The 25080-nt window shown below is 34.4% G+C and overlaps 4 protein-coding genes across 7 annotated transcripts; 2 read left to right on the top strand and 2 right to left on the bottom strand.

Annotated features, from left to right (window-relative positions):
• The first annotated feature begins 31 nt into the window (after positions 1–31).
• Positions 32–4251, top strand: LOC142551659 (uncharacterized). Its single transcript, XM_075661018.1, has 9 exons — positions 32–344; positions 916–1128; positions 1199–1390; positions 1470–1672; positions 1816–1894; positions 2218–2347; positions 2977–3066; positions 3156–3263; positions 3940–4251. Exons 1-8 carry the CDS (start codon positions 240–242, stop codon positions 3230–3232), a joined length of 1089 nt encoding a protein of 362 aa, XP_075517133.1. The 5' UTR covers positions 32–239; the 3' UTR covers positions 3233–3263; positions 3940–4251.
• On the bottom strand, positions 3270–6559 carry LOC142551667 (uncharacterized). 2 transcript variants are annotated; one of them, XM_075661030.1, is made up of 3 exons: positions 5179–6559; positions 4875–4930; positions 3270–4096 (listed from the first exon to the last, which is right to left on the bottom strand). In XM_075661030.1, exons 1-3 carry the CDS (start codon positions 5837–5839, stop codon positions 3923–3925), a joined length of 891 nt encoding a protein of 296 aa, XP_075517145.1. In that variant the 5' UTR covers positions 5840–6559; the 3' UTR covers positions 3270–3922. The 2 variants fall into 2 exon arrangements, with proteins under 2 accessions (XP_075517145.1, XP_075517153.1); XM_075661038.1 differs by having other exon boundaries at positions 5209–6553.
• A 473-nt stretch (positions 6560–7032) lies between these two features.
• Positions 7033–13186, top strand: LOC142551649 (recQ-mediated genome instability protein 1). Of its 2 annotated transcripts, XR_012821603.1 has the most exons (12): positions 7033–7747; positions 8308–8478; positions 8587–8732; positions 9430–9566; positions 9701–9874; positions 9964–10140; positions 10240–10413; positions 10508–10746; positions 11277–11387; positions 11491–11619; positions 12121–12580; positions 12735–13186. XR_012821603.1 is itself a non-coding variant. In XM_075661001.1 (11 exons), exons 1-11 carry the CDS (start codon positions 7145–7147, stop codon positions 12286–12288), a joined length of 2229 nt encoding a protein of 742 aa, XP_075517116.1. In that variant the 5' UTR covers positions 7033–7144; the 3' UTR covers positions 12289–13186. The 2 variants fall into 2 exon arrangements, 1 of the variants encoding a protein (XP_075517116.1); XM_075661001.1 differs by having other exon boundaries at positions 12121–13186.
• A 5228-nt stretch (positions 13187–18414) lies between these two features.
• Positions 18415–20528, bottom strand: LOC142551638 (heavy metal-associated isoprenylated plant protein 7-like). 2 transcript variants are annotated; one of them, XM_075660982.1, is made up of 5 exons: positions 20287–20528; positions 19952–20189; positions 19625–19830; positions 19424–19514; positions 18415–19102 (listed from the first exon to the last, which is right to left on the bottom strand). In XM_075660982.1, the coding sequence occupies exons 1-5, from the start codon at positions 20362–20364 to the stop codon at positions 18645–18647; spliced, it is 1071 nt and encodes a 356-aa protein (XP_075517097.1). In that variant the 5' UTR covers positions 20365–20528; the 3' UTR covers positions 18415–18644. The 2 variants fall into 2 exon arrangements, with proteins under 2 accessions (XP_075517097.1, XP_075517105.1); XM_075660990.1 differs by having other exon boundaries at positions 18418–19081; positions 20287–20525.
• Positions 20529–25080: the final 4552 nt, after the last annotated feature.

The raw sequence follows: 25080 nt of genomic DNA, 5'->3' as shown, positions 1-25080 counted from the left end.
CTATATTAATTGTAAAGAGAAACAGTCCGGATATCCTCTCCACCATGGATCCCGAGTGTCCATACTTGTCGGGCATGAAACCCAGTAAATAGCAAAAAGCCCGAACGGGCCGAATTCAAAACAATCACTGCAACTCTGGCAATGCTGCCGGCCCCGCAGCACAGTAGCTGCTATGGTACCCAGCAACATCTGCCTGAGTTTTCTTGATTGAATTCCAAGTTCTCACAACAGGTTGCAGCATGGCTCTGCTAATGGAGACCGATTCAGAACCTAAAACCAATGATGAAATATTCGATCTTGAAGCCATATCTGCTCTCAAAGAGTCTGCTGCTATTGAACTTAAGGTTACGCTTATGGCATCATGTTTTCGTAATTATTCTGCTTGTTTTTTTTTTCCTTTTACAGTTATTGGTTTGTTTTTTTCTGGCTAGCTTCCAATTCATGGATAGATAGATGTTCCATTCTCTGGGATTTGTACGTTTAAAATCGTTTAATACGATTTGTATACGCATATTTCTGTCTACTATGGGATGCTTTTCGTTGGATGGAAATTCAAGTTTGTAAAGTTAAATCTTTGACCAAGAGAAGTGTTTCCTGTGTGGAAAGAGAGAGAGAAACCAGAAAAAGAATACTTTTTGGTATGTTGTGTATTAACCAGGCCCTAGTTAGATTTAGGTGAGTCGGCGCTTAATCATTTTTTGGTGGGCGAAAGGTGTATTTTTTTTTAAAACATTAAGCTCAAAGGTCGGAAGTCTTTCCATCCGAGGAATATGAGTGCTGTGATCATCGTGAAATATCCATGTCTCGTAAGATTGTGTATCATTTCTGCTCAATCAGATAGACTAGAACACATGAACTCAAGGAAGGTGGAGCGATTGAGGAGAATGATTATTTTTGTTTTGCGTGCCTTCCCAGGACAAGGGTAACGAGTATGTAAAAACGGGGAAGAAGCATTATTCAGATGCTATTAATTGCTACACGAGGGCCATTAATCAGAAGGCCTTGGGTGATTCAGAACACTCCATTCTTTATTCCAATCGGGCTCATGTCAATCTGCTCCTAGGAAATTACCGACGTGCTCTTCAGGATGCAGAGGAAGCTAGTAAATTAGGTCCTACAAATGTTAAGGTTGTACCTATATGTTCATTTAATGGAGTATTATTATTCGATTGGTTTCTAAATTTGTTATGTTATTTAGGCACTTTATCGGGCAGCCAAAGCATCATCATTTCTAAATTTGTTGGATGAGGCAAAGGTGTATTGTGAAAAGGGTCTCCAGCAATCACCTGCTAACGAAGAATTAAAGAAGCTGTTGAAGCAAATCAATATAAAGAAATCAGAACAAAAATCCCGTGAAGCAGGCATTTCTAAAGTCGTGGCAACAGCTGAGGTTTGAGGTTTACGATGTTTTGACTCTTGCGTGCTTGGATATCTGCATGCTCGTGATCTCCTCATTGATTCCTTTACAGAGCCTTGTCTCCTCCTTGGAAGATAGGCAACTGAAAATGGGAAGGGCAATATATCAAGAACTCACTGGAATCAAGAAACCAATGTTAGACAAAAGCAGTTTGCTGCACTGGCCGGTTATTCTTCTCTATCCTGACGTTATGTCCAGTGACATTGTTGAGGATTTTTGTGAGACTGACAGGTTTTCAGTTCATCTCGACATGATATCCTGGCATTTCATTTTCTCCACATGATAAGTTTTCTGACTTGAATGTAGAAATCTTTTAATCTGTGTTTCTTACATGTTAGTGACTGTTATGTTTGGAATTCCATGTGAAAAAACTCTTGTGGTCCTTAGCTTGCTAACATGTTCTCAGAAAGTAGTCCACGTTTGCCCTGGGATACAGGAAATGAATACACTCGTGATTCTCTTGAATTGTATTATGAGGTGAGCTAGTACTGACTGTGGCTGGTCTATTTTCTAAACATTATTTGCTGTTGACTTGAGAAATAAGAAGAATTATGATTGGCCTCTAGTGTTCGAACAATTGGCTTTCTTGAAAATCTCTCCACAATTATTGTTTGACTCTATCTTTTAACCAGTTTTCTAAACTGGTGGGATTTTCTAGTTACAAGTATATCTTTGTCTCTGACCGGAAGCATAATGTGTCCGAGAGTCGGTCATAAAATAATGATAATATATCTGGCTCATGACAAGCTTCCGTTGCAGTCTTCCAACATATTAATTCCATCAACTCTTTTTTGCAACAGGCTTGTTCTGGAGTTTGCTTATCCAAGAAAGAAATACTCTGTTATCTCTTAGAAGGGACAGCTGCCACTCATCTGGAAAATTTAGGCACTGAGGAAACTTCAGTTGTAAATCATACTTCAGCTGCGAATGGTATTTTTACTCTCATTTGACGGACTACCTCGATAAACTAAATCCATGGTATTATTACAGGAATCTTGAATAATGTTCTTTAGATGTGAATATTCAGATCTATTTGTAATAAATCTTAACATGATGCACAAATCATGAGTCAATAGGGGATATCTTTGCAGCTTTTTTATTGGTTTCTACAATATATAGTAACATAATGGAGTTCCTCCATCAATAATGAGAAGCATCTTGAAGACTTATATGGAGTTTTAATGAGAACTTAAAATGTGGAAGGATTTGTACTCGAAAGTGGTTGTGGGATGGGAGGTGTCACCTTGTTACTCCTATGCAAGGGAATGCTTGAAAAGATTTTAAAAATTAAACCATTAAGGAAACAAAATATTATTGTCGGACGTGCTTGACCAAATTCTCACGAGGCAAGAAGCTTGATTCTGCTTCAAACCTTACCAATATTGGTGATTGTGGTGTGGTGGTGATATGTGTTGTAAATAGCTTACCCCTTTCCTTTTGCATCTAAGAATTATCTGAAATGTGTATGTTCAAGAGCCGAGTGAAGAGTACAACTAAATATCAAGTAGTGCTTTGATGACGATGGATTTTCTGAATAATATTAACATTATGTTTTTTAGGAAATGGCCCAAAATGGGTCCGCGTGGATGAAAGAAAAACACTTCTTGAAATTTTGAAAGGTCCCAATTTCATTATCCCTGGAATTCCTGGTAAAGTCCAGTTCACGTCACATTTTGTATTACAATATCCATGTGAATTGAAATATTGTGTTTTTCACTATTCCTTGTGTTGGCTGCAGTATTTTTTGTTGTTTGTAAAAGATCCAGCTTCTACAAGGATTTTAAATCTGGAAAATGGTCTCTGCCACAGTTGTAATAATCATGATGCCAATTTTTTAACATTACAGGTATGTGACATCACACTTTCATCGATCTGACAAACGATTATGTCCATGAATGACTCTACAAAGTTGATTGTGAAAGAGATATTATTCTTTCTTGTTCATTTGCCATTTGAAATGTTTTGTGTAAAAAGAAATTCTGAATCAGACCTGCTCAATTGTGTGCGCCGATGCATATTAACTATTCCTCCCATTGTCATGAAAATGTAGAGAATAGTCGATATAATGTTCTACTATACATGCATATACCAAACATATGCTGCTCTTTTTTTATCATCATCATATTAATTATAAAGTTGAAAAGGTGAATTTCGTTTTATGGATGATTGTCCGATTCCTCGGTTTCTAACCCTTTAGGGACCACTGGTATGTATTACGAGTGGGGACATTACAAGGGAAAGTTTCTCTTTCAATTATTGTTTCTTGATAAACAAAGCGTACAAGAGAGAGTTAAATATATATGGTTTAATCATTTGGCTACAAAGTGAGACATGATATCATTGAATAGTTTTGCAATTATGGTCTAATACTCTTCCCAATATCAGGTACATATGTTCATTTTATCTTTTCTGCTACAAATCGCTGCTATACGTTAAAAATCGTAGCAAAAATGTGACGATTAATTTATTTTACCTTTTTTATTTCTCGGTCATATGTATCACAAATCAAACTGTTTTGGCAGTGAGAAGATGGGCATGATCACGGGCTGATTGTGATGAATTGTAGCAAGACGTCACATTCAACAGATTCATGACCGTTGATTGCCCTCCCTTCGGCAACACCTTTCTAAAGCTCTGGATTTTTCTTCCTCTCTTCGCTTCCTTCTTCACGGGTAACTCCTGAAATACGACATACAATAAATTATGTGGCTATGTGTATTACATTTCATTGGCATAAAATTTTAGGGGGGAGAGGTAAGAAATTTGTTGAGCTGACAGACTTAATATATTTTGGATGATAACTTATATTTAAAAATCATTACATTATTTTTTAAGATTTTTTTGTTTGAATAGTGCTTTTTGTCTGCTGACTCCGCTTTTACTTGGGATGCAATCGTTTTCCATTTAGTTTTCAAAAAATCAAATATATCAAGGAAAATAAAATAGCATACAAAATTCGAAGCTTAAAGAACTAATGCTTGTAAGAGTTGTTTGATTGTTCTGGGAAATATACTGTCAAATCAACTTGAAATTAGTAGGTGGCTAGGAACACCAGAAAGTATGTTGCTGATTCTAATTCAATGGATTTATAGACCTTGTACAGTTTTATGGTCGATCCCTCTTCTTTCTAGTTTTTTTCCAGTTAAAAGTTTCCAAGTTTCCATCCATTGCAGCTGTAATAATAATAGTTTTTACATTCTACGATACCCCCAACACTAGCTAGAAACCTAAAGCTAGTAGACAGACTTGAGAAGGCGAATACAAGTAGTTGCCCGACGGGTTTTCAAATTTTAGTTTGCTACACATAAAGTTTTACGATGCAACTTAAATCTTAGTAATCGTGAAAACTTTGGCTCCTGTCAAAACTACACCACTCAAAACTTGCGAAGTTATCACCACAAAAAAAGTATTAAATATTTGGTCTTTCAAGTTCAGTTTTTCAGAATAACTAGGTTACCTTTAATGATGCTTTATCATCACTCAAACCTGCGTCCGTCAAGGCATCATTCTTTCCTGCAGGCGAGCAAAATAAGATTAGTTAATTAATGATTCCGATGTGCTTATTGAGCTTGATTATTTCAAATGTTTGTTCCATGTATAACACGTATTTTTTTCATGTATACAAATGAATGGTACGTGTTTTAGTTTTCTACATAGCATGCACCTAAATATGTAGAAAATGAAATTAGAACATGATGTTTTGAAAGTGGAACAGTAAATTAAAGTTTAGGCTTATTAGCTTGGCCTTTGTAGTTGCGTACTAGTATTGTCTATCTGGTCATCATCCATACCATCTGTGAAGTATATTCGAAAGCTCGGTGAGCCAGGAAAGACGTTGTCATCCCGATGGCTAATCATTCTCTCCTTATCATGTCCTCTATCATCTTCACCACCATGTTCATCCGTCAGAATGTTTGCAATATTGCCCTCAATCTTGGTCTTATCACCCTTAGTTTCCGGCTTTTTGGGTTCATTTGTGGCCTTCATTTTCGGGCTAAATTCAGCAAGCGTCTCATCTTTTGTGTTGCATTTATTACCGTCACATTTTGCAGCTTCGCTTTCCTTTGAAGCTTTTCCGGCAGGCTTTGTTGGATCTTTTCCCTTCGAACTCTCAAATCTCCCAACCGAATTTGCGCTGTTTCTGGTGGGTGATGACTCGTTTTTTGATGGATCGGTGCCATCTTTGGTTGGTAATTGCACATTTTTCGACGTGTCATATTCGAATGATGAAAAATGGGAAACATTATCTTCTTCGTCTATATCATGCAAAAGCAGTTCTTTCTTCGAAGGGGTGGAATCCTTTAGGGGCTGTGAATGCCTACGGTTTTTGATCTCCTCCAGCCGACGGAGGAAGACTGGGCGGAGCTTGACTGGTAATGTGGTGACGCCACTGGTGTCAATTTTCGAAATGCTGCAGCCCATTATTATTAGCTATTATATGTGCAAATGTAAAGCTTGAATTTGCATAGAGGTAGGCTGGAAAAAATGAAGGGAGAAAAGAAGTAATCAGTGAACAGCAAATGGCAAGAATATTCAAAATGAATTCTTGGTGGAAATGAGATTCAATCCTAGATTTAGGGGCCTCTTTTCTTTGTGGCTGTTGGTGTAAAGTTTGTTCTGATGTTGAAATTTGTTTCAGTAATCTCTAAATTTGGTCTTTGGTGAACAAGATCCCATGGTTCAAATTTTGTCATTGCTGTGTCATATTCTGCGCTCTCTCGACTGGAAACCTGAAAATTTAGGAGCCAGCCTTATATTCGCGAATTCGACCCTTGCAGAAGGCACTACCCTCCTACATATCCATCGAGCTCTTGAACATGTAGACTACACAACCCCAAATACACAGGGGACGTTGGATTTGATAGAAGGATACCGACCACGAATTTTTCCCTTGTATTTTGTTTAAAGAAATTATTAGCAGAAGAGTTTGACCCACCCAAATATTAGATGGGAGAATTTCTTGATAGATACTGGCCATTGGAATAGTCGAAATATGTGTTCTTGCACAGGAAGCAGAGTAATGGATGGTGGCATTTCATGCAACATTTGAGATTACAAGCAAAAGATTGTATAACAACACATCTAAAATTTGGGATTTATCTTGAAACCAACCCAATAGGTGCAAATGATTTAAGCTGTGTTATTTTTAAAAATATATTTCTAATTTTTAAAATGGAGAGATTTGTTATAATCGATTCTTGAACAACTTCAACTTGTGTTCTTTTAACTTTGTTAAAAATTGTTTTTTTTCCTCCAAAATTTCAAAACTCCATTCTTATTGGCTACTCTTAAAATTACAAATATCCTTTAAAATCGTCAAATAAATCTCTTTTATAAGATATTAATGTTTATTTATATGCGTTACGTGGTTTGAAATTAAGATTTTTTTTCCGTAAATGAAATTAAGTTTTTTTAGTTTTTTAAAAAATATTAGATGAATTATTAAAAATACGAGAAAAAAATACTCAGATAAAAAAAATTGAAATCATAGCATAAAGCAAGACGAGATAAAAATAAGAAACGCATGAATTGAGATGAAATATGATAATAAAAATACAAGTAAATAATACTTTCCTTGATTATGAAGTTAAAATAAATTAATTTACCAAACAATTTTTATTTTAAATAATAATAAAATCACAATCTTTATTACTTTATTTAGCACGTCGCATTAATAAATCTCACTAGTTTCCGAAACAGAACGGGCGGGAAACATATTTAGCCGGAATGAGCAGGAGGCGTTTCCGTGTGGTCTGCTCTTCCGATGAAGAAGAACCGCCTCTGCCCTCGCCGCCACTCCCGAGGTCTCCATCTTACCAAGGAGAGCAAGAAGATATCATCATAGATGACATCGAGACAGATTTCCAAACCGTTAATATCAATTCCTCGAACCGTACCCCAGACACTAACAATTCCACCACCAACGGCGGTAATACAAATGTTCGTTTCTCCTCTGAACCCATCCATCTTGACATCTCTGACGACGAAGAATGTGATATTAACAACAATTCCAACAACCGTTCCACTTACAGCTCGACAAACGGCAATAATCAGAGTGATACTAGTAGTTCTTTCAGGGTTTCAGATTCTCCGGTTAATGGGGTTTTAGAAAGACTAGGGCTGAGATTGAAGAGAGAGTGGTTGGATTCTTGCTTGATCTCGCTACAGTCATCAGTGCCTGGGTTCCAGGCGATGGATGATTCATCAAAGGCGAAGCTTTGCTTTGGGAAGTTCTTGTGCTCGGACATGAATTACTGCGGTGCTGGGGTGCTTCCCTCGAACGTGCATACCTTGAATTTGGTTGATCTTAAGGGGCCTTTTGTCTTGCAGGTAGATATCGCTATAATGAACTTATTTATGTTAGAACTGATGCATATTCTATGTAGTTGCTGGGGAGTAATTATGTTATAACATTAAACTGCTATTGAACGGGGACATGTTTGAAGAATGCCACGGATCCCACTTGTTTTTGATGAAAATGTGGTTCAACATCTGCAAAGTTGATATTTTAGTGAGAATTTTGGTGATCAGTATACTGGAATGAAATTGCTCCGTGGTCCTATTTTTGTTTTATTCACTGTAAACATCATAACTCTTTCTAATTTACAATTTTTTTAAAACTAAGCTCATGTGAGGGCATATTTTACAGCATGACTGTGGCAGCATAGTGTAAGAACTGACAATAACCTTTGATATCACCTGCATTTTTTTGTTGGAACAGTAACCTTTGGCCAACCTGCATGCATTTTTGCTGGAAACCAATATTGTCTCCAGACCCAAACACAATGGTGGATATAGAAGTTATAAAAGATTTATGGATTTGTGCATGCTGCATATCTAAACCAACTATATGCTTAGAGCTAATTGTCTGTGAGTTGAGAATTCTATAGGTGGACGAGATTGTGAATATCAGCTGCCCTCTTCGTGGAAGGTACCAGAATGCTGGACCAGGCATCAAGAGGTGTCTCAAGTTGTCTATGACGGATGGCGTCCAGCGTGTGTTTGGCATGGAATATAGGCCCATCAAAGATCTTGAAGTTATGTCCCCTGCAGGACTTAAGGTTTCCATTCTGTTACTTACTGTTTACCTTTTTTTTTTTAGCCAAATTGGAGGTGGCGGCTGCTGAATAAATATGGATCTCACTGAAATTTTGGCAAATTATATGCAGATAGTTCTTTTGAATGTTAACGTAAGACATGGGCTGTTAATGTTGGTCCCTGAAGTTCTGGAAGTTTTAGGAGGCTCTGTTGATGAATTGGCTGTTGCACGGCAGAGGCTTGTTAATGAAATAAATAAGCCACCAAGGGGGAAGAGGTGTGTAATTGGCCTGTAGTTTTTTTTCTATATTCTTTCAAATATTCATTTGATTCTCACTGTTCTTAGGTGGATGGAGGTTTGCCATTCTTTTATCTATAAAACCAAAGAAATCAATTAAAAAAGGAATAAAAAAAGAAGAGAGGTTTTTTCAACTGTGTTCTTCAGTTGCTGTATGTTCTAGTACGGATTTATTAGCATAAAACTCAAGAATGCAATGATATGGTAGGACAGACAGCTTGGCAGGAAGTGTACCAATGTCTGTACTGGAGGGTTGGCAATGAGAAAAATATCTGAGTTGGAGTAATTTGAATTTCCTTTCCAGTTAAGATTAGGGAGTATGACTTGAATCTAGCATAATCAATGCTAACGTCAGTGACCTTCTCGGCATCAGATATTTATCTCAAGTTCTCAACCACCTTTCATATGATTTAGATTGGTAGAAAAACCTGGAATTTAAATTTAGGTTGTTTATGGTGTTTTAAGAGGGCAGTTGTATCATACCGAGGAATTAGTTACATCTGTTTAGATTGTTTATTAGGAGATCCATATGATGCTCGTAGCAGTCATTGACTTAAAATCTTCTTTTTTCCTTTTAAACTGTATCGTCTTCTTACTTTCACTGATTCGAAAGTTTATACAAGATGCAATTGTCTTTGATATTTTCGATGAGTTGTCAATGCACTGTCACCTTCAGAACTAGGACAGGTGTGGTTCCTCCACTGGCAACTAGAGCGACTCTTGCGGCCTGGCCACTACATAATACTTCTGTTCCAGGGCATGCAGATCAAAGCATCAGGGAAAATACCATAACTTTACCAGGAAGTGGACAAGGTATATACTCTTGTAGCAGGGCTCTAGGATCCTAACATGTTTAGAATGGCTCCAAGCATGTGTAGAAGCAGAATATGTGGTTTTCATTGTTCTTGGTTTTGTCGTTCTGAGTTTTACGCTATCATACTCTGCAGAAAATTCATCTGGCATCCCTGCTGCTAACAGGCACAGACAAGCGTATGCAGACCCAGGGACTGGAAATAATCCTGAGTCTCACACATTATCTGCACCTTGGGCTCCGGAGCGTGTTAATGTTGTGCGCCCTAATGACTTACCTACAAGAATGCCATCACAGACTGCTGGGAAAGGTATGTCTATCGAAGATGATTCTAAATTTGTAGAATAGTGTTCTACCAGTATTTGTCAGCTAACAAAATTTTCATTTATTGTCTTGCAGAAACTGAGTTTATCACCCCTCCTCCTAATGTCAGACCTATGCATGATCGTGTCGCTCCATTGAGTACAAATAATGGTGCTTGTAATTCATCTTTTCCTGTACAGCCACAAGTATATTGTGCTACTCCACGAAATGTTGATAGAACTGCTGGTACACCTTTAATGGATGCTGGGCAAGGTACTCCAATTCATAAGAATCGTAAAGTAGTGTAATCATAAGTTTTTCTCCTGGTACTACGGTAGTTTCCCCTGATTTACTTTTAATTATGCTTCACAGGAACTTCTTTTCGTGTTCCTGTTGATGCTGTGTTTAGAGAAGATGATGTAGTTTCAGAGTTTACAAATGTTTCTGATCATAACACATCATCAACCGGACGGCAAGAAGAGTTTCGAGGACACATTTATGGACACATGATGGAAGGCACAAAGCCCATAGAGTCTACTGGGCATGGTATGTATGATGTGGATGTGTATACTGTTGCCAGTTCTCTATCACTGTAATTTAATAATCTGTTTAGTTTTATTCTCTCCCTTGATTTCATTAGGCGGCCATCTTGATTACACGCACGGGGAAGATGTTACAGTTCCCGATAATGCTAAGCCTAATCCATCGTCCTCAGTATACATGGATGTTGAAGAAATATCTGTGGCCGATAATGTGATGCATCCTTTTATATTTTCCGGAGAGAATGAAATTCCCTTCACTTACTTGGCTAGTTTATCCGCCAAATGGACATCGATTGAGGACAACAACAACGCTTCCGTCGTTCGAGGAAAAATAAAGGTGTAATAGATTAATACACTGTTCATTTTTTTGATATCCATATTCCGGTACAGTTCTCTGCTGAATTGGGGTAGTTAGCATATCATTTTCTCTGAATCTAAATACTTCTTGGTGTTGCATTTGTGGTATGATTATATACCATTGGTTTTTTGTTACCTAAAAGTTAGAACATGGCATTTGAGTTGATTGGTAAATGAATATCTATTTAAGACAGATATGTGCGATGGATAAAGTTTTGGGCCTTCTGCTCTGTTAATATTGCATATGTTGGTATTTTAAGTCGTGTCATACAACCGATCACAGATTAAACAGTATTTATTACCCTATATTGACTTAGCAGTTTAGAATTTGCCTCCCTCACGCAATTGATAGCCTTGAATTGCTGTATAAACTGATAACTTGTTGCTGTTGATTCTAGCTGTCCGGAGCTTTGTTTTGGCAACTAGTATTTGTTATATTATGTTTAACCCTTTCTGTCTCGTCTGTTTACTCTTTCTGTTTGATTTACACGTAATTATTTTTTTTATCAGTGCTTTCTGACTGGTGTGAAGGGATTTCAATACAAAAAAAGGACCACATATGAACTTCGAGTTTATGTTGATGATGGTAGCCTGATCTCTGAGGTCCTCGTTGATCATGATGTAGGTGGAAATTATTGAATCTGGCTATATTAATACCAGTGTAGTGTTTGAATGGATTATTTTTCCCTGACATTCGATGTAGAATAACCAGTTTCTCCTCTAGGTTGTACAAAGCGGAATAGGGTTCTCACCTCGAGAGGTTTCAAGCGCTCTGGCTTCTTCAGATGCCAGGCAGGTCAAAGATATGAAGGAAACAATGAAGCAGTTCCAGATATTCCTAGTTAACTTTGAGGTATAATGATCCCATATTCTATCAGCTTTTAACTACGTGTTGATTTCGGATCGAAACATACTAGTCTCTAAATACTGGAGTAAATCCGACTTTAGATGATATTATTAAAGAACCTCTTCATTTTAAAAATTCTGTAAGTTACATCTGTTGGGTTTTAAACATTTGATACTACATCTAATAATAATCAATGCTGCGTGCCCTTCATTGTGGTGTTGAATCTGGTCAAACTCAACCATGAAAACTGTGAAAATGGTTTTACTCGTGGACTCCGCTTGCTACCTCAAAAGGTAGATGGATATGCCCTCTGATGGTAAAATTGGATCAATTACTTAGTTTTTTGTTATGAGTGTATTGTACAATTAATGTCTATCAAAGATTTTCAAATGAAGGATGTATGTGGGTTGACTCATTCTTCAATCCTAGTGGAAGAATATTAATGCTTTACAATATTTTGCACCTGAACTTTGACTTACTTTAGATTCTCTCTTTTCTCCTTTTCAGGGGACAATGGTTGTAGAGATGAGTAAAACTTCTCCTGTCCCAGTTGCTCTTGAAATGACTCAAGGTTGTTCAGCATCCGATGCCAGTTTACTTCTTAAAAGGATAAAATCTTCCAATTCTACTCCACTTAAAGATTGCCATTTGAATCTTGTTGATATACGTCCTTGAAAGCAATAAACATGAATATTAGTCCTAGTTGTAATCGTTCCAACAAAAAACCGGTGATATCAGAAACTTGATTCTTGTAAAAGCGTAGACTCTGGTGATGGGGTTGGAACTTGGGATCTGTTATAGGCCGGAGTGTCGACTGAGTCAACTATCTTTCGCGATGATATCTTGAAAGATTTGGATATTGTTACCGATGAAGACAAGGACTGATGGAACTTGTTCAACCTTTTGTTATCTGTGAAGACAAGGACTGATGGAACAAGTTCGACCTTTAAATATCCATGAAGTTTGAGTGAGTTGCGCATCATACCCCACTAAAAATCATGCCTAATTCTTAGAGTACTTTCTAAATGAAAGACATGTTTGCATCATCAACTTAAGATCATTATTATTTATTTATTTTTCTTATTTTATGCTGGGCACTGAGAATCCAACTACTCCATCAGAATCTTGGGGAGAATGTGCAGAATCTGAGTCCGAATTTTCCTAGTGGTGCTTCTCTCGCAGGACTCATTGCTAAGGATTTGAGAAAACTGCTGTTGAACCAAGATATCGCAAACATCGTCCAGGAACCAAGACATCATAAAGAACATCGTCCATGAACGTGGTTGACGTAGGCTCCCCAGCATTTCAGAGATTTGGAGGTTGTAGGAGCTCCCGTAGACATAATGTTATTCCATACTTGTGTTTCACTTCACCTCCACGGTCCCAACGTGCTTGAAATTGCACTTCAACCCAATCACATTGTTGTAAACTCCTTGAAGAGGAGTTACTATTAGCCTCTGCGGTGATAATTTAATAATTGATGTAAGATCTCGTTTATATTTTCGATTTCCCCCTTCACCAGACTCCGCCACCTTATAAATTTTTATAGCTACTCAGCTTCATTGTTATTGCACTATTGATTCTTGTTCGTGACAGTGGTTAGCACTTAGCCCATCTCAATTCTCACACGTGAAATTCTTCTTTTCAACCTTCATATATTTTTATACACAACATAACCATACATTATATTTTGTCAAAAAAACAAATGATAATAATAATATAACTCGCCATTTAGTAATTCTTGTGCATACTTGACAGGAGTTGGAAAAATGGCTTTGGTAGGCAACGTGAATTGATTAGATTCATATTCTTGTTTTGTTTCTATTGCATGATTTCATGTTCCCAATCGCATTAATTTGGAATGGATGCTGTTATTTTTCTGAAGATGGAGTACACCTTGTTACCATCAACGAAATCGCCAAATTTGTCCTTGGCCTTTCCGTTGGGAGATTCCTTGAAGTATGTGGCTCCATATCTGTTGATCAACTTTTCCCTCACCAATTTGCTATATATGAAAGAAGCTCCACTAAACTGAGGTAAAGTAAAACCAACCATGGTACCAGCGTTAGTTTCATGTCAGCTTAAAAAATTCTGATTTTCAAAAACCCTTTTCGAAGTTCTTAAATCCCTTTGCTATCGTAGTTAATTATATTATCTGAATAAAGAACTACCATTACATGGACATTCGACTTTTAAGGTAAAAATTTTGCTGTTTAATATGCATATATCTGAACATGAATCACATGATATCCAAGTGTATTATTTATTTCCAATTGTAAGACAGGCGGCCGGCCTGCATGCAGCAACATCTCCATGAGTGTAAGAAAAGAATATATGGTACGATACGCAAGCCATTGCTCACCATCTCTTTCTGTTGCCATCACTACACATTCAATAAAATTTCATCCAACATATAAAAATTTAAAATTCAAGAAACACACACTCACATATATCTAATCTAATCTAATCTAATACTATTATAAATATATGAGTTTGAATTGTGAGCTTACTATTTTACCCTTTCATTTATTTTACAATTTTTTATGTTCATGAGGTTCTTTAGGTCATTTTCTAAGTTAATTTAATATGAACATTAATAATGTATTTAATTCCATCAAGATAATTATTAATTTGATTTTACTTTTGAATTTCATTATTGTGAGCTTACTATTTTACCCTTTCATTTATTTTACAATTTCTTATGTTCATGAGGTTTTTTAAGTCATTTTCTAAGTTAATTTAATATGAACATTAATAGTGTACTTAATTCTATCAAGATAATTATTAATTTGATTTTACTTTTGAATTTCATTTAGTTTACATGTTGTTACATATAATATTACTATTTGAATTTCATTTAGTTTACATGATACATATTTAAATATTAAATTATTTTCTACATTAGTTATTTAAACATTGACATCAAATTCATAGAAAATTACTATAACAATGTTATAAATTAAAAAATTGTTAATATTCCGAATATTAAGTTAATATTGGGAATACGAATGGAGAAGAGTGAGACTGAAAAAAATTAAATTATTAATAAATATTAAGATAATATAAAACATCTTTTTCTCATTTAAAATAGAGATATTTTTAGACTATTATATATCAACATAGATATATGATTGATAGAAAATGTTTGTATGTAAGTGATTTCAATGCAAATATTTAAGCATTTAGTCAATTTCGATATATGATGCTAAAAAAATATCCCTAAATAATATATTATCTATTAATAATAATACCTATTAAATATATGACTTTCATTTGTGAGCTTACTATTTTACCTTTTTTTTTACAATTCGTCATATTCATGATGTTATTTAAGTCATTTTTTATGTTAGTTTAAAATGGTCATTAATAGTGTACTTAACTCAATCAAAATATTTATTATTTTAATTTAATTTTAATTACTTAAATTTATACATTGCAGTCAAATTCAATGAAAATCTCTACCATATTAATGATAGATAATAATAGGATGCCAAAGGGAGATGAGACGGATGAAATAAAAATAAAGTATTAATAAATATTAAGTTCTTATAAAAGTTATTTCTCCCATTTAGAATAGAGATATTTTCAGACTCTTTGTTTCAACTGAGATACGTGATTGAGAGAAATGTTTGAATGTAACTGATTTCAAACACTGTTTTTAAGTTATTTGGTCAATTTTTTATATATGCTGCTAAATAAATATTACTAAATAATATGCTTCATTTGATCATTTAGTGTTCTTGCAATGAGATGAGTTTTTTACCCTAGCGTTAACATGTTTTATTGTTATATGTCATTTGTGTTGATTATGTTGTATGGATGTCATATAAAATGTCAATATTTCTCAAAGAATAAAATCGTTTTTCAAAAAGAAAAAAATTGTTCATCCAGAAGAAGAAATACATGAAAAACAAAGTGTACACGATTCTCATTCTATTTATAATGGTATAAGAAAAATTTTAAAGTTTTGTGGACACAATAGATCAATTTTGTGAATTTTTAGTAAATTGAGACGTTGAGCCAGTTGCACTTTATTTCCTCCAATATCATCTTGATATCTCATATGCATATCTTAATTACATTATTCGTGTCTCTTCTCAAAACTTTTAAAATGCAATAATTAATTTTGTATATCGTTTCACAAGATATAAAATATTATAAACAAAATGTAAATTCGATAAAAGAAAATTTGTTTTTTTAATGAATAATATAATATTATGTTCTAGACACAACAAATGAGATTGAAATTATATTATTTTCATGATATGATGAACGCAATCATTGTTCCAAAGCTTCTAAAAAAGTGACTTACGAGATGACTTTCTTGAATTGCGTCAAATTAAACGAGGACACAGTTCTAATATATAGTAATTTGATAGATTTTCAAGTATTATTTCTCACAATGATTGAGAAATAATTGTTAAAAATTTATTAACCTTATAGCTATATGTTAATAATATTGATACTGAATATATAAAATTGATATTACAAATATCACGATGTTCGAAAAAATTATAACACCATTCATTGGTTATGTTGTTGAAGGATATATATGTTATACATACTTTTACTTACAAGTAAAAACCTATCACGACTAAAAGAATTTTTTCTTAGGAGTTACAGTTGATGATTGTCATAAACTGAAAAATCATTCAACAAAAAAAACAAATAGTCGAAATATAAGATTACCGGATAAAAACAATGTAGAAAACCGAAAAAATGTCGTGATAGAGAAGCAAACTACAAGCATGTCAGATCTCAGATGAGGATTCTAAATAAGATAATAAGTATTAAAGATGATCATATAATTGTTGAGTATACCAAAATGGTTATACGCATATTATAAAAACTATGACAAAGAGTTGTTGAGTTGTCAAAACCAACCAAGAAGCTTATTAAAAAAGTGTCATGTGGATAAGATAAATTTTCCGATTAATATACCGTCTATGTTCATGATTTTTATTTTTATTTTGTTTGATTTGTTTTAATTGATAAATGCTACTAGCCATATTTTAATTCATTTAAATATTATCAAAATTTCATTCATATATTTTCACCAGTTTCGTTGCTCACGTGCAACGCACGTGTACTTTTCTAGTATATGTAAGTATAGCACTGCATTTTTTGACTCAGTGTATAGAGCAGCATCATGCCGGCGAGCGAATGAATGAAGGCCTAGTGATCAAAGACCATTTAGTATGTAGGCTTTATAAAAGTCAGTTTGGTCATGTAATTTTTGTAATTTTGTGATTTTGGTCGTCTAATTTTCGAATTTTAGTCGTGTCTTCGGTTGTTTTGGCAAGTCTAGCAATTTTTTTTTATCGAAAATGTCGATCTGATATTATATTCGTCAGCTCCATATCCACGCTATATTAGTGCTACAACAGCGACACGAAAATGACAAAAAATATTATTTTTTTCAAAAAAGATAACAGATTAAAACTGAAATCTTGTGACGAAATGGGTAAGAAACAATATCCACACCCAAGAAATACGTGAGAAAGAAGATCTCATTGTGAAATTTAGGGATTAGTCCGATAAGACTTGGGAGCTATTTTTCTATCGATCTCATACCCAAAAATATCGAGACCCGAATTTTCGGGTTTCCATCGGATAGAGAGAAGATGTTTTAAAAAAAATGTTTTTATTTTATTTTTTAAAAATACTAATTAGAAACTCATATTTATAAAGAAAAAGAAACATTCAACTGTACGTATGTTATGGATAATGCCTCAAGGTTTTGTCCAGAAAACTAAAAAATAATTGTTTTTTAAATATATTAAAAAAAAAACTATTTAGAAACCTATATTTTCAAAGAAAAATGAAACCGAATGATATAAATGTATAAGGACGTAAACGAATCAAACTGTTTGCGAGCTATTCGAAGCTCGGATCGATAAAAAGCTCGTTTGAGTTTTGTTAATCATATTAAGTCAAACTCAAGCTCGATTTTGAGCTCAATAATTTAATCAAACCAAGCTCAAGTCTAAGAAAATTCGACTCATGAGCTTGCAAACATGTTTGGTAATAGGCTCAAGAGCTCGAGCTCGACTTGTTTAAATGGCTCATAAGCTTGAGCTTGACTCATTTGTCGAGTTGACAAATAAAAATATTAATACTAATAAAATTTACATTTTTATGTGTGATTTAAAATTAGTTCATAGATACATATAATTTTTACCAAGCTCAAACTCGAGCTCAATTGTATGTTTTAAGAGCTCGAAAATGAGCCGAGCTCAAGTCAAACTTGTTAAACATGATAAACGAGCTAGTAATAAATCAATCTCGAGCTCGGCTTGATTAACATGATAAACGAGCTTTTAACGATCCGAATTCGAGCTTTTTGCGAGTTTGGTAATTTCAAGACAATTCAAGCTCGAGCATGATGATAAAAGCTCAAGTCGAGCTCAAGCTTCTATCAATCTTAAACGAGCCAAGCTCAAATCTGATACTGTTTGTCTTGATTTGGATAATTTAGATATCTGCATAACAAGACCATTATATATGTTTATGATTAAATTTGATGTACACAAAACTCTAAATATTGTGCACAATAGACAAATTCATCACGAAATGTTTGTTCACATCCAATCCAATTTCATATCAAAGTTGTGATTAACATATGAAAATTCTGTATTTTCATATTTGTATAAAAAAGAACATCCCATCGGGAAGATGTTTTATTCTTGATATTAATCGAGACATAAAAAATCCCGATAATTCGGGTCAAGATTTTTTCGAAACGAAAATGAGATGAAATTCGAAACAGATCGGGATTTAAAAAATAATTTCAGCCCTAAACATCATGATAAAATATCCAAAATATTTATATTACATGCATGATAATAATACAATTTATACATCCATAATATCAAATTAAATTAACATCACGTTATTATATTACATGTTAAAGCTCCCACAAAATTCCTCATCGACGAGACACGACAGCTTGTCAACGGGGAGAGGGTTTCATGCGACAATCGTCCAGCGTACACCTGAATTCCCCGTTTTACCCTCGCCTTCCTCAACATTTACATGACATTACATGCATTTGGATTCTCGTCACTAAACATCTGTGGAGGATATTCGTATGCAGGCCATTCTGCTACGAATCTCTGAGGATCGAACTCATGACTCTGCCCACTGTAGTGATAGTAGGATTCGCTCTTTTTCATCTCCAAATCCCAAGTGCCCACCTCTGCCGCCGCTTTGGATGGTGGTTCTCCTCCGCCGCCGCCGTTCTCCTTGTTTTTCTTGGCTTCTTGATCCTTTTCTCCTTCCTCCGGTTTCTTCTCTTGTTCTCCGCCTTCAGTAACCTTTACTTCCTCTTCCTTCTCCGCCTCCGTTTCCACGACGGCGGCGTGTTTTCCGGTCATCTTGTGCACGTATTCGACTAGAGTTTCGGGTTCGAAAACACCTCTCACGGTTACTTGTGATTTTTTAAGGTCTGCCTCTGCACTTTCCACTCCTAAATATAAAACCATCGACTCTGTTAATTAATGCAATTCTTCATGTCGAAGAAAACCAGTTAGTCATGTTTCACTTGAGGTCCAAATCTTAAAAATCAACGTGTAGAAGATCATGAGTATTATTTTTAAGATTTAATATTATATAAGAATATAAATATTAATTCTTACAGGTAATTAAGAATATTCAAACCCTTGTTACTTTTTAACAGATGCGAAAAGTGGCAAAGAAAAGTAAACAATAATCTTAGCAAAAACAGGTTAGCAATTGATTGATTACAGACTGAAGAATCCCACTTCTTTTTTGCCTGTTTTAAGCAAAATGGAGGATAAAAACACCCCACCTTTCATTCTTTGAATGCGTTTCTTGATTTCTTGAGCACAAGCTTCACAGTGCATGTACACTCCCAACACAACCGTAGTCACATTAGGAGGCTGTACATACCCAAAAAACAAAGTACTGATATAATATACATGAATAAATATAAATTCCCAACAAATTAAATCAAACAGAAAGCTAGAAAGAAATGAGAAATGAATCGAACCTCCTCTTTTTTCTCTTCAGATTTGATCACCTCCTCCTTTTCTTGAGGTTTCATGATCTCTTCCGGAGGCTTTGGAATTGGTGAAATGAGATCCACTTGGCGACGGCTCTTCTTCTTGATCCTCTCCAATACCTTGAGTGGATCTGCTTTTTCACCTTTCACTACAACTTTACTCGCCCTGCATTCTGTTTTCACATCCTCCACTCCTGCAAATTTATTAACCAGGCAAAAAAATATGTCTAATTATTTGTAAAAGGAGGTGATTTCAATTTGTTTTTCAGAAACAAAAAAAATCCCAGAAAAGACGAGAATATGGAATCCTTATACCTTCAAAGCCTTTGAGACACCTTCGAACTTTCGTGGCACAACCCTCGCAATGCATGTAAACCTTCAATATAATTTCTTGCGGCAGCGGAGTAGGAGGAGGAGGAGGCTGCTCCACCTTGGATGCTTCGAACTTCTTCCCCTCTTTCGTCTCATCCTTCGTCTCCTCAATCTTGGCAGATTCTACCTGTTTCTTTCCCTCATCCGCAGGCTTCTCCGCTTCCTTCGATTTCTTACCTTCCTTCATAAATTTAAGCAAACACAAAAACAAACACAGATAAAAATATTCAGCAATAACAACCAATAAAAACACAAAGGGATAGCAAGAACATGATCACCTCTCCCATTTGTTTCTTTCTCTCTTCGTTATTATTTTTCCTAGCTAGCTTCCTCTGATGTTGAGATGCCCACTGCATGTATCTTTTGTATGTTTCTTGTTGAAATTAAACACCGGCGTAAGTACAGTACAGATATATATATATATAATAAAACACAGTATATATTTTGTATAGTTTCTCAGGAGAAAAAGAAGTAGCAGAAGAAAGAAGAGAGGAATTGTAATCAGATATAGAGGTAGCAGTGAATCTGGTGTCATCGTGTAGGTGACATGGTCATGACATAGCATGCGTACTGACGGGAATCGTGGCAGTCTCATTATGGACATTTTTATTTTATTTTATTTTATTTATTTGTGATTATTAATTTTTTCAGTTATGAAAATAATATTTTAATTTTTTGTAATATAATATTTTGATCTGATTTTAATTATTTATATTCATGATATTTTTCAATGTATATGATCATAATTTTTTTGGAGATAATAGAATTTTCTGTATTTGCTTTCTCATCCGTATTCATTCATTATAGATATTAATGTAATTCATATATCGATCGAAATGTACATAAATTTTTGTGTTATAATATATATAAAATTGAATTTATTACTTTTAAATTTATAAAACCATCTAAAATACACACACGTTAATTGAACAAACCTTTTTATTAGTGTATTTGGTTTTATAATATCAAAGGAAATATGTAGTAATAGTGTGTGTAACTTTTATTCTACATTTAACATTTTTCTAAATTTTTATGGCATTCATTCTATGATTCATATTTCAGATGTTGTGATATTAATTTTTGTAATGTAACTAACAAACGATTTTCAACTACAAAAATACATGTTGAGACAGTGCCTCAATTGGTACTAACATTTTAAGAATCTAGATACTAAGTTTGGAGGTCATGAATATAAATAATGGGAGACGCGAAAGAAAACACTTTTTACGAGTGATATATTATATGAGTGACACTGCATGGGCATGAGCTACGGCTCATGATAGACCAATCTATGGTCCATGACCAGTAGTGATGTATGAGCATGAGTAGAGTTTCATGTTGGACCAGCCTATGACCCATGGTCGTTACAAAAAAAAGCTAGGTCAATTGATATGAACACTTTAAGAATCTATGTACTTAAGCCTGAATGCCTTGGATTCAAGTGTTGTAAGAGGCGAAAAAAATATTTTCCAATGGTAAGATATTCTATTAGCTGAGTGATTGTGTATGGGCATAAGCCAGGCCCGATTAGTAATGGCGCATAGGCCTAAGCTAAGTCGTCTCATGTTGGATCAGCTCACTCCGATAAAATTCTTTCAATTCTGATAAAATATCATATTAGATTAACATGTATGATGTGAAAGACAATTTATCCGTGAAGAAATGTAATAAGATTATTGTTGGATAGATGAATTTAAGTGATGAACAACACCAAGACTTGGCCAAACTCAATCATACTTCCGACCACCTCCGGTGAGATTATTGGTGGCATGGAATTAATTCCGAGGTACAACTAACTTTATACACACACATATATACTTTATGAGTCAACAATTAATAGTTTTTCAAACAAAACTTGAACTCGATCATGAAACTTAATAACGTGAACTTTGAGCACATCTTTTCCAAATCAAATCTCTCTCTTTAATTTAAATATATTCATCAATCCAATTACAACATGAAAGATCGTTTTATTGATAGATTGATCAGCACTAGTAGTAGGACTCTTATTCGAATATGAAAATATAATAGCAGCATCAACGATTGTGGAAGTTAAAATTGTAATTGAAATCTATAATACTATAAAATATGATAAATATCACATTTCAATTATATATGACAAGACAATATTGAGACTTGCTAGTCCTTGTCAATCTATATATGTATTTCAAAATTCACAAGTTTTTTTTGACAAATTTATTATAAGATCGATGCCCAGATTTTTGTTTTCACTCTTTTTAAAAAATAAAATAAAAGTGCCAAAAATAAAGGCTGTAAGGTTAGAAAAAACTTAAGACACTTAATTGAGAATTACGACGTTGACAACTCGATGAATCGCATGTGGGGTGAAAGCCGGTTCTGTCGATGCTATCTATGGGGGCAGTGCCCCACAAGATCTGGGCCGTTTATTTTAAAAAATTTGATGGACCCCGTATATGAATTGGTGGACCCCGCATATATGTGGTTAAATTTGGGCCTTTGACATGTAGACATTTAATTTTTTTAATTGTCAACTTGGTGTGGTCCATATTAATTCTAAGGTATTTCTGTAGTATTGTCCAAAAAAATATATATATATTTATAAAATATTTTTAATGTCAACTTGGTGTAGATCATAATTAGAAATGACAAGCGAAAAGTTATTTAATCAGCATAAAAAGCATCGTATTTATGACAAAAACTTGTGTGAGACGGTCTTACAAGTCATATTTTGTGAGACATATATCTTATTTGGGTCATCCATAAAAAAATATTACTTTTTTATGATAAGAGTATTACTTTTTATTGTGAATATCAGTAGAGTTGACTCGTCTAACAGATAAAGATTCGTGAGACCGTCTCACAAGAGACCTACCGCATATTTATCATCCGATAATGCTTTGTGTCAATAGGAATGGATATGGTCCTTTGGTAGGCAGGACAAGCATTCAACATTTTAGTCTAGACTAGATAACCATGGATGGATTTCATCATATGTCAATGCCAATCTTCAATATGACAAGTTGTGTAAACATATATTACTGAATTAGATATACTTTTTACAGAATAATCAAGCCTAATCTAACAAATCATTAATTCCAAAAAACAACGCGTGCTCACATTCATTTCTTGATCTTGTTTGACCGAGTTACTCGAAAAAATCCGAACCGTTGGATCGACCCCTGCAGGCACTGCCCGCAGGAGTAAGGTCGACCCGATCACGTGTTGTTACTTTTGCAGACTAAAATAGCAATCTTCCCCTTGAAATACACAAATTAATATTACAATGCAAATTTTTATATTTACCATGTTTGCGACGCAGATGATCATATGATAAAAGTCACATGTGTTGGACTGATATAAAATTCATAGTAAACGACTCAATACAACAGCAAACCTTACTTTAGTCCCACGCATAAATGGAAAAACTTTTAGGATGACCATCCCATCCATGGTCCATACGACATTGTCGTCAATAAATAACTTTGGTCAAATTTTTTCCCCCCTAAAATAACTTAACGAAGAGGGTTAATATTTTTTATAAAAAAATTTTATCAGGGTTAGTTTCTTAACTCTTTCGAAATTGCGTGTGTTTTAGTAATGTCATAAAATATGAACGATAAAATTTTGGGAAATATGGCGAACAACTTTGGTTAAACTTCATTTTTTTAAAAATAAATGTATTTGATTGTATTCAAATGCACTTGTGATGTTTTTTTTCTAAAAAAAATATATATGTAACCAATGTTATTTTGTAAGCTACTCGGTAATTTCATGTAGATATAATATTATATTTAAATGAATTGCTGAAATGAAGTAGGAACCAATTACAAAATTAATGGGCCAAGCTGGGAATTCAAATGGATCAAGTGTCAAAGGAGGGAAAACAAGACCAATAATATTCACAATCTTCTTATACGATATAAATCAATGAAAATTATCAGCAAATTTTAGATCCACGAGTTTCCCAAAAACAGAAAAAAAAAATTACAAAAAAAAAAAAGTAGATTTATTTGTAAATGCATAAGAATCATCATATGCAATAATTTCTACAAACTTGTAAAATTATTTCACTACCCAAAATAGATTCGAATGTGCAGCGCCATGATAAGAATAGTGTAGATTGCAAAGAAAAGCAAAGTGTGTATCATCACAGCTTTCCCATTGGTTGTGAAGCTCCCGAATTCGACGCGTCGCATGTTGCCGGGGAACTGGAATATGACGCCGGGGGATAGCAAGATGAACAGAAGAAAACCGATCAAAATCGGTGCCCAATCCTCCATTGTTCTTTTGCTAATTATTAATGATCTAGCGAGCTCCAAGCACTAAAAATGATCCTTAATATTAAGGAAAGTGTTCAACAAAGAATGTGTAGGTTGGTGTTTATATAAATATTAGACGATGATGTTAGGGAATGGTTGTTTGTTTTGGTCAGGTTTCATCCTTTGATTGTGTTTCAAGAAAGGACTGCCCGAATTAAGGCATCTTCCTCCACATGTTGAAGGGATTGAATGGAAGAAGACGCCCTACTCAAGTTATTGGTCTTGTGTAACTTGTCTAGCTTGGGGACATGAACAAATTTGAATTTTAAAAAAAACTTAATTACATTTAAAATATATACAAGTGAATTATCATGTCCGTCATGGGTCGCTAATTTTTATATGAAAATTTCCTAGACTTGGGTTCACTTGGACCGTGGATCGATGTCATATTGAAATCACATGGTTGTGAATGAGATTTTTTTGAGTAGGTTTCTTTTGAGACGGTGTCACAAATCTTTATCTGTGAGACATGTCAACCCTACCGATATTCACAATAAAAAATAATATTCTTAGCATAAAAAGTAATACTTTTTCATGGATGACCCAAAATAAAATAATCGTCACACAAGTTTTGACGATTTTTTTTTCCCAATTTTTTGTTCTATATCAAATTTGTAGGATAAATATTTGTCATTTTATTAAAATTTATAATTCTCTCTCTATAATTGTAGTCTTTACAATCAGTTATAATTGATAATAATTATAAGATTGAAAGTTTGACGCGGCAAAAAGAGTGATATCGGTAATAATAATATATCTCAAATATTTTAA

This window comes from Primulina tabacum, chromosome 1, assembly GCF_025594145.1.
Source record: "Primulina tabacum isolate GXHZ01 chromosome 1, ASM2559414v2, whole genome shotgun sequence".
In the NCBI taxonomy this organism is placed as follows: Eukaryota; Viridiplantae; Streptophyta; class Magnoliopsida; order Lamiales; family Gesneriaceae; genus Primulina; species Primulina tabacum.
This window is presented reverse-complemented; position numbering and strand designations above follow the sequence as displayed.